Consider the following 13,690-nt stretch of genomic DNA (forward strand, 5'->3'; position numbering starts at 1 on the left):
TTTACATGCTTGCTCCACCATATTTCCATTACTGTATTGTGTATACTGTATATATATATATAGTCCTGCCCTCTGCTTTCTGGGTTGGCAGATTCGACTGTTCTGCTGAAACCATCCCACTGTAGGCTGCAGTGTTAGGCCCGGTGCAGACCTGAGCGATCCAGGATCGCGCGGTCCTGCACATAGGCAAACAGCGTTTGCCGCGCTGCCCCATTTATTTCAATGGGGTGACATCGGCGCAGCAATCGCAGAAAAAAAGTACATGGACATTTTTTTGCGATACACGATGCGCAGCTGTTCGGATGCACAGGCTGAATCGCGCCGGGAAACTGCGCAATCCGCCCTGCGCGACTGGGGTGCCATTAGAAAAAAATGGCACCCATAGCGCGATCGTCTGTGCTGAGTGACTCCGTGACCGTGCTGAAATCGGCACGGTATTGTGCACCATTGCCGCACGGTCAGGAGTGGCCTAGGTGTGCACCGGCCCTCAAAGAAGGGGAGTATGTGACATGCAAATGAAGAAGGATTTGGCTCAGTAAGGGGAGGTAAAGTAAGTTTTCTGTTTACTTTTTAAAGTTTGTGCATCACTTAGTAACTAAATTTGGTACTTCTTTAGGCTGTTATTCAGGAGCCTTTAGTTGTACTTTAAAAAGGAAAATCTAGTTTCTAAAGAGATATTGTCCCTTTCAGGTATGCCACCAGCCCCCTTTAATGTCCTTGCCTCCGTTGGCTAAAAAAGTAATACTTTCCTAAGAATTTGTGTCAACTTGGCAACTAAACAGATGAGCAGGCGCACCCGTCAGCAAAGCAGTAACCAGTTCTTCTGATCATCTGAAATGATGTTTATTGTACAATGAGACTTTTCACTGTGATAGAAAATTTCTATATTAGATCAGTAAAGAGAAGGGAGCACCATTTTCACCATTCACTATCTGTTTGCTGCTAACATCCATCATCAGTAAGTCAGCAATGGGAAAAAATTAGCTACAGGAAGCCTTCAGGCAACACTGGTGACTAGTTCTATGCCCTTTGCTTGTCTTTTGGGCACAGCTTCCTTAGATCAGGTCCTCTTTAAATAAAACCAGTATCTTCAGTTTTAGAGATTACCATTCATTTGGTGTATACCCTTCATAAATTGTGCATTGATGACAATTTCCCTTGAACAAAGTTATGCTATAAGATGACATAAGTAAATGGCTTGTAGTGTACATTTATAAAGGTGCCATGTTACCCTTGATGTAAAACAAATCACATGAATACAAACAGACACAAAATTGACTTTTTCCAATTTGCTTTTGCTGTGGGGGAAAAAACAAAAAAACATCTTCTGCGCAACTGAAATGAAATATTTTGTATCTGGCACTTGCACATTATGTGTGTCGCTGATCTTTTTAACCTGACATTAAAGCATCTAACCGTGTAACAACAGATATAAGTGTATTGCAAGGCTCATGTAATTCTGAATCATGAATCAGTTAAATAAATACATCTGGGTTTTTAAACAGACCTACACTTAAAATATGTGTTAGACTTTGTTCCATTTAACTAAGATGGTCAGTCCAACAAGCAAATAATAAAGGGAAGTGTCCAACACTTTCTTACATTAGTATGACACACAGTAATTCCTGGTGTGGAGGTTTTGGTGCAGAATCTATGTAAAACTTATACTGTGCTCCTAAATGTCCCTGACGTGAACCCTAGCAATTAACATAACCTTTGACAGTTCTAACTAGATATACACTGATACCGTTTTTTTGGTATCGAGTACGAGTACCGATTGTTTTTTTCCGGTACTCGCCGATACCGAATATTGATACCTGAAGTCCCATTAAGGCGTGTAATGACTCGCCGCTCGGCTTCCTCATTGGCTGGAAAGCCGGCTCCATGCTACCTTGTCACCAGGTGATGAGGAAGCATTGAGCCGTCTTTCTGGCCAATCAGGAAGCCAGGGGGTGGGTAATGACTCGCCGCTTGGCTTCTTGATTGGTCGGCTTCCCGGCCAATCAGGAAGCCGGGCAGCATGTAAAGACATGCCGCCCAGCTTCCTGATACCGGAAGATCGGGATAGGCATCAGGAGCATTTGGGCGAGTACGAGTACTCACCCAAATACTTGGTATTGGCACCGATCGGATTCTCGGTATCGGTGCATCCCTAGTTCTAACACTCCAAAACTCTGGAGTTAAATCTTAAATATGCATTCATGTACCTTAAGTATTAACAAAAATGTATCTTATTTGTAGATCCTCAAATTTCTGAATTGTAACACTTAAACTAAAAGGTAACTCTTAATCTGTCTGTGCATTCATTGTCTTGACCTTTAAAGTTATACCCAAACCCCTGACCCTAACATTAACTTAGCCTTTAACCCAATGCCTATCACATTTAACCGCTACAAAAGCGTACCTAACTGATGTTTTAATGCAGAATCTAATAGTCCCATAATAAGAGCTGCCCATTCTAAGATTAAACATAAATCCTACACCCATACCCCATACTGTATGCCAGTATTGTATGCCAGTATTCAGGTGTGCAGCCCATGGTGGTACCATACAAGTCAAAATGTACATTTCAGTACACTAGAAGTGTTGACATTTCCCAAAAAATTACCGATCTTTTAAAATATATCTTTTATAAAGAACTTTGTGTTCTTCTTCCCTCCTGGTGGTGGGATATGTGATATGTAATCCTATTTACAGAGAACATTTGCTGGGGGAAAATCCAAATTGGAAATTTATTTACAAAAAGTAAATTTTTTACATTCCCCTTTGTCCTTTTATTGTCGGATTGACCATCTTGAGTAAAACGCTGTCATAGTCATATATTATCGATAGGTCTGCTTTAATAAACCACAATTTCGGATTCAGGTAACAGGTAAAGTAACATAATGGACATTTGTAATGCTCAGGAAAAGCAGAAGGCCATGTGTTGTCATGGGTCCATGGTGTAACTTGGTGAAGCTAGCCAGGGCAGCTGTATGAGCTTCAGAGGATTGTATTAGTGGAAACTGGTTGATAGTGTATATCCATCACTGTTTTATAATGATCATCATCCAGCCAGGTACAAATTAATTACTGAAGCAGCTGCTTGAACACAAATAAAACCTCCTTTACTTAATCATGACCAGTATTCCATAAAAATCGAATGACTTTTAATAGTCACAATATGCTCAGGTATGTCTGTCCAAGGTATACTCTCTGCGCTCAGGTATGTCTGTCCAAGGTTTACTCTCTGCGCTCAGGTATGTCTGTCCAAGGTTTACTCTCTGCGCTCAGGTATGTCTGTCCAAGGTTTACTCTCTGTGCTCAGATATATATGTCCAAAGGTATACTCTCTGTGCTCAGGTATATCTGTCCAAGGTATACTCTCCATGCTCAGGTATATCTGTCCAAGGTATATCTCCATGCTCAGGTATATCTGTCCAAGGTATACTCTCTGCGCTCAGGTATATCTGGCCAAGGTATACTCTCTGTGCTCAGGTATATCTGTCCAAGGTATACTCTCTGTGCCCAGGTATATCTGTCCAAGAAGAATCAGCACAAGGCAGCATCAATAGGGATATAAGCAATGAAAAAAGCATTAAAGCAGACCTTTACTTAAAAGTTTTGAATATTTGTGATTCACTCAAGATTCACCTATTTTAAACAGAATACTACTATAAGCAGCATTTGCCATAATTCTAAGGATCACATTTTACTAGATTGGTTGATTTTGCCTGCTCTAGACTTGGTGAATCTTTGCATTTGTCACAGACTATCGACAGGGACAACAACCACTTGCTTGTGTCAGTCTACATTTCCAATATAACTGACACACATTCCCCTGCACATTCCCCTAACATTTCACCATTTGTATATACTCCATGCAACATTTACTGTTAGTCTATATGAACCCCACAAATGTTGCATAACTCCCCCTACGGTGATTTTTACCAATGCTGGCTGCCTGAGCAGTGGCCCTCTTTGTCAGCAGAAATCACGTGAGCAACATGTTGGCATTGGTCATGTGACTGTCCGCTGGAAAGATGCATTGTCCCAGTAAAATGTACACTGGTTGTTAATTACTTCATGCAATCAGCTAAATAACTCAGGTTATCCTTTCAAGCATGGTCATTATTGTAGATATGACTCTGAAGGGCCAGGGCACTTTCAAGGTGACAGGGTGGCAGTGCAGCATTCATTTAAAGTATTAAGTCTAAGAGCAGCAATAGCCATCCCAAAGTCTAAATATCTAATGTACAGCATTTATATAGACCCTTGCACAGGCCCATTGCTGGGTGCTCACTTTTTAAAGAGACCCAGTCACCAAATAAAAATGTCAGGTAAAAACACAGAGAAAACCAGTATTTTACAGGGTTTTTCATATCCATAAACAATTTTTTATTTACTTGCGATCTGCCTTTGAACTTGTTAGAAAATGTGACCAAGAGTTATTTCCTTAGCACAATTCCCTTCCACCTTGCATTTCATAGCCCTCTCCTCTTCTGGGAGTGTCTAATTACTCCCTGTGCTGGCCCAGCTCCTGCGTCCTTCTCCTCACCTCCCTATATTATCTTTTTTGTAGCTGCCAGGGGGTGGTTAAAGAGGAATAATATAGAGTGTCTGCTGATGACATCATATCCAAGATGGCGGCACCCAGCAGCAGTCTCATGGCTTTTGGATGTCTACACAAGGGAGGCCTTTACAGGTTAATAACATACCTAAAATGATCTGTCGTATTGAGCCTGATGAGGGGGACCCTGCGTGGCCCCAAAACATTGCTTTTGCTGTGACAATATGCGTCAATAAAAAGATGTTTGTTGGGACATAATACTGCGGTGTGCGGGTGACAACTCATTTCTCTTCAAATATAATAAATGCACATATAATCTTATGAGAAGATTTTTGTTGAAATGAATGGTCTGGTGACCGGGTCTCTTTGATGTCAATGCCTTTCCTGAGCTTTATCAATGTCTCTTATTTGTTACAACTGCAGCAGTAACCAGGATTTAATACAGAATGCCGGTGGGAATCCACAAATTGTTAATGTCAACAAAGTGAACGCTACATGTCCCATCTTCCCTCTCTGTCTTTTCCCCTCTGAACTAATATTGCCTTTATGTCTGTGTCGTTTTCTGTGTGTGTTTGTCTTGTTTTCTGACTTTACGATATCTATTGTGCTTTAGACAAATACCCCAGGGAGATTATGTAAAAAAGACTGGAGATGTCGACTCTTTTTATAGCGACTTGCCTCCTGGAGTCAGCTCCAACTCAGCATCTAGTTCTAAGAAGAGGTCTGCTATTCTGTCGCATTTTCAGATATCTGCCTGTTCCATCCCACATTATTCCATTAGTCAGAACATTTCATTGTTTTGCCGAAGGTTTGATCACTTTTTATTTCCTACTTTGTGGAATATTGATTGAGGGACTTTCCCTAAATCTTTGACTAGAAAGTGGCTGTAGCTAGGCTACCTTATGTGCACTTAAATCTCTATTGTCACTCTGTAGCCAACAGTACACTGAAATGTTGGGTTGGGGGATTATGCATCAACAATTGTATTTTCAGTTTTCAAGGTTTTAGTGTATTTTGATCCGTAGAGTGAATCGCCGCCCCTACGCTATTAGAGTAGAACTGAACCCAATCTCTAAAACCCCATATAAGCTTTACCATGCTAATATCATTTAAAAATGTGTTTCATAGTGCTTGCAGCATTTTGATCGCACCGGACACGCCCCCTCGGCGCGCGAGCGGCAAATGGCTGATATTTAAAAACAGGCAGCGATGCCTGTTATCATACAAGCGATCCGCCGGCTCTACAGCCGCGTGTATGGGGTGCCGATCGGTGTGTGTCCCCCTCCACGCTCCCCCCCCCGCCGAGCCAGGGATCAGAGGGAGATTGTTACACGAGCGCCCTCCGTTCCCCTCTCCTCTGCAAGAATGCGGAACTGATGTATATTATATCACTTCCGCATTCTTGTGTCACTCTCCAGCTTCAGAAGCTGGAAAGAAGCTGATGGAGCAGATCTGTGCTCCATCTAAACACCTGGTCTTAGTCTAAGTGGTTAAGTTGTGACCCAAGTTGCACTGCAGTGGAACCCACTGCATTGCGTTCCGATGCGGGCGAAAGAACTGTAGGTGGGAGATGCATTTTGGGGTGCATTTAAATGAATGGCAATTCACTGCACCTCCCACACCAGAATGTATGGTGTGATTGCTTGGTACAGTGCGTTAATGTGTGAATGGGCATTCCAAAACACTGAGAGACACACACCACCACAGACACAATCTCACACAATCACAGACATTGGGGTTGATTTACTAACCTTATAAACACACCACGAGCGTGTATACACCTCTGCAGTGTGTTCCCTCCCAGCATGATCTATGGGTGGAATCTAAACACCTTTGTAATGTGTACACACCCAGCAGGTGTGTTGTGCAAAGCCCTGAAGGAATTCCAAGGTGATGTTGGGTAAATTAGCTCTATGTTGTGTTGCTTGCGTTGATGAATGCAAGGAATGTAAATGCATGAGCTAACCATTTTTATCTAAACTGTGAAGCAGCATTATATATGCATCATGTGCATGATTTTTCCATATATGGCATTAGTGGAAATATGCTTTTAGAGACTTTTTGGTTGATAAATACGTTTTGCTGTGTTAAAATCACACACACCTGGTGTGTGTGTGTGTGTTTAGGTTAGTAAATCACCCCCATTGTCTCTCACACACTGCAAAAAAAAAAAAAAAATGACTTTTTTTTCTTTTTTTTTAAATCCACTCTCCTTATCTTACGAGAACTGGCGTGGATCCTCAGCCTGTGCTGTGATGGAGCTCCATACATATGTGCATCCACTTGTACAGCTCCCTTGCACACCATGTAGAGGTGGCAGGAGCCAGAATGTGACATCACTCTGGTCCAGGCACTTCTACAGGACACGTGAGGGAGCAGTAAGCAATACATGTATGGATGGAGCTCCCTCGCGGCCATACCCCCAAACCACCCCACCTCAAGAAGACACTCAGCACCAAGCAGCATATTTTGAATGGCTGCTCAGCGCGAGAACTGACAGTGCTGCTTTAGGGGAAGGCATGTGGTGACCTACAACACGGGGTCATGACCCGCCAGTTGAGAACCAAGGCACTAGAACAAAGTGTACTTACTTTTTAGGACCCTTTAAGCTGAAATCACAGTTCCCTCCCTCCTCATGCAGAGATAAATACTTACAAAGTTCCAGCTGGCCCGGCCTCGGTTGTTTGTGGACATCATTTGGCTGAGGTAAATCCCTATTGACTTCTATGGGATTCGCGTACCTCTGTCTCCCAGCTGAGAGACGAGCTCTGTAAAAAGAGCTCTCCGACGCAGGATGTCAACAAACAACCAAGGCCAGGCCCTTTGGAACTCTAGATAGAACTGAAAGTCATAGGAAATAAATACTTATTTCCTGTGCTCTTCAGCTTCATCTAGTGGCCATAATACAGTATTACATTATATTACATCTGACCTGAAAAAAAAATGTTTGTTTTTGCCTCTATTCACAAAGAATGAACGTTCCCAGAGATTTGCAGGGCGAATGGCTCTGCAAATTGTTTATAAAAAGACTCCTACGTGTAATCAATGGTAAAATGCTCCAAAAACACTTCCAAACTACACTGAAATGTTCATCATTGGAAGAACTGAGCACAGAATTCACCTCTACTACCTTCAGCGTTATGATGGCTACAAAATGACTGTGTGCGCTTATGTTACATACACACAGTGCTGGCAGCTACTTTTCTAAACACAATAAGCACAATCACTGGAAGCTTGGGATTTGTCTCTCGTTTCTCTTGGATTGATGCAATGTATTGTTTGAAGCATTAAACCAGCTGGCAATAAGTGCGCCGCTGCTGTGTGATGTGTGACAGATAGTGATTAAAGACATTTGAATTGGCTATTACAAGTATCTTTTAATTTTGCAAAACATTCATTAGTCCATCAGATTATTCATCATTATAAATCTGTTGTAAATTGTTCTTGTTATTCGCTGTCTTGGACAGACAAGGCACAATATTGTTCATTCTCGGAAGCTGTCATTTATTGTCAACCTGCTACTTTATAGTCAAAGAGATAATTGATGTAATAATATGCAATGACTTTTATAGTGTTTATAGTGACTGTTGCATGAGAAAATAAAGTGATTTATCCAAAGGTTTCAGTGCAGTACTGAGATCTGGGACAGCAAAAAGTTTATTCAGATCATTAAAGTAGATCTAAAGTCTTTTTAGTTTTTGATAGGGAAGGGAGTAGTTAAAACCCATCAGTTTGTTTTTTCTTTGTCCCATTGAAGGGATTTCTGTTCACTTTCTGTCCTGTAGACACATCAGGAAGTGAGAGGAAATCACTCCAAGTGAGTAAAGTTGCCTCTCAGTTGTCACTACAACACGTTTTCCCCTTTGGAAGATTACTCTTCTGTTCCTGTTCTAGTGACAACTAAAATATTTTGGTTTTTGTTTTCATTTTCAGTTCTGTGACATTAGTCACAGAGGGCAAATATTTTCAGCAGGGACACAGACAGTCATAAAATCTTTGCATGCTGGGCACCATTATGTTCCACATCAGACAAGCATGCTTCTACGTTCTCTAAGATATCAAGTACTGTTCATAGAGCTAATAAGGCTTTATTATGGGAAGATCTTTGGTTCAGACCAGAAGGAGAGTCATTTTCTAGAATAGGAGAAACTAATGTGTCTTTGAGGTTATGAATGATGCCACTTGTAATTGTTCTCTGTCTCTGTGTTTCGTGTACACTTACAAAATCAAAGCTGGCCTTGTTATCCTTCAATCAACCATCAAGGCACGCTCCTTTGTAACTGAACAAGTGCTGTAGTTCATGAGGGGGGACTTTTGGGGCTTTGCAAGTACTGCAGATCTGCATATAAGTGTATTCACTGTATGTACACTGCAAAAGCAATCATGATGTAGAATGAGAGTTTATCAAGGAACTAGAGACTAGAGTGAAGTTAATAAAGACAGTACCCATATATCGGGGAGGAAGGGGGGCCTTCATTAAAGATGAACTCCAGGCAAACATATGTACTTAAAGTGACACTAAACTCAGGAGTTAAATCTTAAAAATGCATTAAAGTACCCTAATTATAAACAAAACTGGATCTTATTTGTGTATCACTCGGCTGTAGATCCTCCAATGATCTCTGAATTGGTGCTGACACTGTCCTTCCTTCTGGAGGGTGATTACTTTTGTTCCCCATGGTCCCTGTGTGTGTTGTAAAGTAGTCACTGATCCAAGCTTGCTCCCTACAAATTAGTAAACTAAACATGAGATTATAGTCCATCACGGGAGTGAGCTTGGAATACAACACACACACAGGGACCATGGGGAACAAAAGTATCCCCCCTCCAGAAGGAAGGACAGTGTCGGCACCAATTCAGAGATGATTTGAGGATCTACAGCCGAGTGATACACAAATAAGATACATTTTTGTTAATAGTTAAGATACTTGAATTATTTTTTTAAGATTTAACTCCTGATATATAACTCCTGAGATATTGACATTATACAGAACTTGACTATAGCTGGGGTTTTTAAGGTGCCGACACATCATTATTAAAATTTTCTCCAGTTCATTGTATCAAAAAAGATCTAAAATTCCACAGGCAAACTGCTAGACACAATGGTGAAACAGTGCTGGACACATTGGCAAAAACAAAAACATATATCAAAGCTATTTTGCCTGCCCAAGGATATGTGTTTTGGTCTATCTAGTCCTGAGATTTATATAGCTCTGCCACATGGCGTAGCCCTGTCTGGCAGGGTGGAAGACCTAATTTTTCTCTGCTGCAGTGAAGTAACACTTACAGATCTTATAGCTTCCCCAGGCTGTGAATGGACAGTGAAAGGAGAAGCAGCAGAATTATGTGCTCATCTCTTATTTGCTTTCGCCTCTTATTCACTTGTTCCTTGTAAAATGCAGCTGCTTCTCCCTCTCCCACACTTAGCTCTGCTGTACATGGGATTTCAATAGGTACTTTCACTGCTTGCATTAACAAATACGTTTAGTGATCTAATACTAAATAGAGAGCTGCATTAATTTGTGTCTTTTCTGTCTGCCTTGAGTTCAACTTTAAGTCCTGATCAGACAGTAATAAACTTTTCATCAGGGAGACTTACCATGAACTGCGGAGCAATAGCAGGCTGTGTTTATTATCACTTACACCCAAGAACAGTATGATCATGTTCAGCCATCTACAGCTTGCTCCCCCTGTATGCTTGAAAATGCACATATCAATAAATTATTGTACATAGGTAGCAAATAATAGGCTCAGTTTACAAGGCTAATGATCTATTTTCAGGTCATGTGACTAAATTTTCACTAGATTTAGCTGGAAATAGCTGCCATTTTTTGAAAATAAGGATCTTTATACTGGCATGTTAGCTTTATGACGATTAAGAGACATAATTGTCCACTTATGGGCATTGGCCTTTTTTGCGGTTATTGAATTTCACCTGATGGTTCCCTTAAAGGAGAACTATGAGGTGAGTGATTTAAACTTACCCTCATAGTTAGAGCCGACGTGTGACAATAAAGCTGTCACAGGTCGGCTCTATAGATCGGGAAGTGAGCGAACGCATACCGTCGCTCGATCACTTCCTGATCATCTCCCTCCAGAGAGAGTTGACTGTCAGTCACCGCTCCCCACAGGGATTCCTCTTCCCCTCTCCGATCCTCCGGCGCTGACTGGAGGGACGGACGGCGAGGGGGTGGGCACAGCTGGCTCTGCCTCTAGATAGGCAGAGCCCACTATCACTCAACCAGCTGGGTGGATCTCAACAGTATTGTCGGGATCTGTCCTGGCTGTGGCTTTCTCAGTATATTGCGGGCAATAGTTTGCTATATACTGAGCTTTGGGTCACCGGATGAGGTTAGTATATGTCCTCCAGTGACCCTAAAGAGAACTATGAGATAAAAAGGTTACCCCATAGTTCTCTTTTGAAGAGAATTAAATGAGGATGATTTTTCCAGGTATATGGTTTCATATACCGTATACTAATTATGAATGCAACATAATGCTGGTGACCATGACCCTCTGCGGAGAAACAGGAAAGTCAGCTTACAACTGAGACCTGTTTTCATAGGAATATTTGGAATAGGGGAAATCTTTCTAACTAAACCACAGAACACAAGACCTAAAAAGGATTAGACTTTCACACCATATCGGGAGGTAAAAGAAGACATTTTGGTTGGAGCTCAAAGTGCAGAACTCTCTATAAAGCTGTTGCCTTAATGCAATCTCAGGTGCCTGCATTTACCTTTTATATGTCAGCATTCTGGAAGCCACTTATCTTCGGATGATTCAATATGCAAATCTTAACCTTTTCTTAAAAAGTTGGGAATGTCCCCCTCTTGCTGAGGTGGTAGAGATGGTGCTGCCATTTCTTTATTTCATCAGCAAAAGATAAGATTTGCATATTTGAGCTTTCTATGTTTAAGAGGCTCCTGGGGGGTTGAAGACTCTATACAATGGCACATGCAGGTATCTGCAATCCATTCAGGCAGCCTACTGGACAGAGAAAATAATTTATTCAAGCCAGTTTACTGATACTGACAAATAAATGTCAGTTTAACCCACCAAAAATGGCAAAACTGTCCTTCCTTTAAAAATTTTCAGGGACTCCAGCAGTGACGTACCCGTCCGAACTTACCCAATTGTGCCCTTCCTACCCTGCCCTACCACCATACACACCAATGCATACACCTACTGCTGCATTCCTTATAGTATAAAAAAAATAAAACTCAATAAGGAGAAAGGAATCTACTCATAGTGGAAGCAGCAAGGAGTTAGAACTGGGAATTTAGGAGCATAGGTCTCAAAAGAAGAGTCCCTGAATAGACTCTTAGTGATTCAGCTGACCTACATTGAGCTTTGGCTCAAGTATTTCTTTATTTTGACATTAGTAGCATTAAGAATGCATGTTATTAAGCTTGAATAGAGGCAATGGGGTTAAGCTTGAATAGAGGCAATGGGGGGAGGCAATCAGGGAAAATGTCCTTCATTCCTTGTTAAATAATTGCCCATATGTTTTGTAATATTGTTGAAGTCCACAGAATAGCTACCTGTAATGTTTAGATAGTGGTTACCTTGTTAGATAATAGATAACAAATAAAAGATGTCTTTGTGATCTTGTCTAGTTTATTATTATTCTTTTATATGTTCTTGTTATTATGTGTTGTCTTTGTGATGTTTGTTTAGTGTAATAATCACGGGCATGGCTGTGATCACTATATGTGGAAGGATTCAGTGGTATGTCTTCTGTTTTCAGATCGAATGGTCTGTCTCACTCATGGAGCGAGAGGATACCCGACACCAAAAATGTCTCCGATGTCTGTGAAAATGGACGACCGAGGAGCAATTCTTGGCAAGGTGCGTTCTAAGTCTTTGAATTGGACTACGAATTGCATTTGATGGATTTTTGTAAAGAGGGGATGGAAAAATATCTTACGTTCATTGACCAAAGAAGATTATTTTAGACCTAGACTTGGAGCTAATGGTAAATCGAATACATATGCAGCAAAGTAGCAGCAGTTGAAATAACCAAACAGCTTATTCTCATTTTTCAAACTCTGTATATAAAACAAAAAGAAATACATTGCCTAGAGCTTACTTGGAAAACTAAATGTTATTTCCACTTTAATGTGAATCTAAACTCAAAAACAATGTAAATGTAATATATTGTAGTTTACCACTCTTTAGATGTGGTTGCTGCATTTGTTTTCTTTTTTATGCTTTATTTATTGCTTTCATTTTCACCTGGTGATCCGGCAAGTAACACACTTGCTGTCTTAGGGTGGCTCCACTCCATGGAGGAGCAATGGAGCTTCCCTTGGACAGCAGAATGGTCAACTCGTAGAGAGAGTAGTATTAGATTAGATTTACTAGCAGATTTAGATGGACTAACAAATTAAATCTACAGCTCAGACTTTTAAGTAGTAACACAAGTAGTTTTTCCTTTTGGGATTAAGGTTACTTTTAATTAATAAAAGCTGACCATTGTAAGCATCCCTGACAGTGATAAATGTTTGTCTCAACCCTCTACCTGCCACTGGCTGGACAGCTTGGTCTGTTAAAGGAAGTTGAAAATAACAGACTTATGTGGCCGGATCACCAGGTGAACATAAAGAAAAAAAAAAGCCTAAAAAATAAATCTAATGCAGCCACCACATTTAAGGATTGGTTAAGTTGCAGTATATTAGCTTTTTGCCTTTGGGTTTAGATACCCTTTCATGAAAGTATAATTAGGTGCTTGGAAGCCTGCAGAGTATAACTGTGTTACTGATAATAACATTTGTTAGGATGTTCTTTTATCAGAAAGGATCTAGTCCCAGTATGCTCATTTGGTCGATATAATGTAGAAATCTATGAACAGTCTACAGTCAACATGAGCAGCAGGGCCATTTCTGTAACGAGGCAGCCTGAGCTGGTCACCTCAGGCGGCAGTGGCGTAACGAGTGGCGTAACGACCCAGGCGGCCGCTATGGGGCCCGGGGCACGTCGGGGCCCGGTCAGGACATCTCCCTGATGCCGTGCGGGCCGCCTGGGTCGCTATGGCATCTGACTCGGACAGCCAGGCTGCTGGCTGTCACTGGCGGCTGTGAGGAGGAACGCTCCGTTCCTTCTCACAGCCGCTGCTGAGTCGGTGACAACCAGCAGCTT

The 13,690-nt window shown here is 41.3% G+C and overlaps 1 protein-coding gene across 1 annotated transcript in view; it reads left to right on the forward strand.

Moving 5' to 3' along the window:
- The window catches only part of ADAM22 (ADAM metallopeptidase domain 22), a 190,433-nt gene that overhangs the window by 169,024 nt on the left and 7,719 nt on the right, over window positions 1-13,690 (forward strand). The window contains exons 27-28 of the mRNA XM_018566867.1: window positions 5,163-5,270; window positions 12,300-12,400. Coding sequence (XP_018422369.1) covers window positions 5,163-5,270; window positions 12,300-12,400 — 209 coding nt within the window. The remainder of the gene's footprint in view (window positions 1-5,162; window positions 5,271-12,299; window positions 12,401-13,690) is intronic.

This window comes from Nanorana parkeri, unplaced genomic scaffold (assembly GCF_000935625.1).
Source record: "Nanorana parkeri isolate BGI_ZX_2015 unplaced genomic scaffold, ASM93562v1 scaffold984, whole genome shotgun sequence".
Taxonomy (NCBI): Eukaryota; Metazoa; Chordata; class Amphibia; order Anura; family Dicroglossidae; genus Nanorana; species Nanorana parkeri.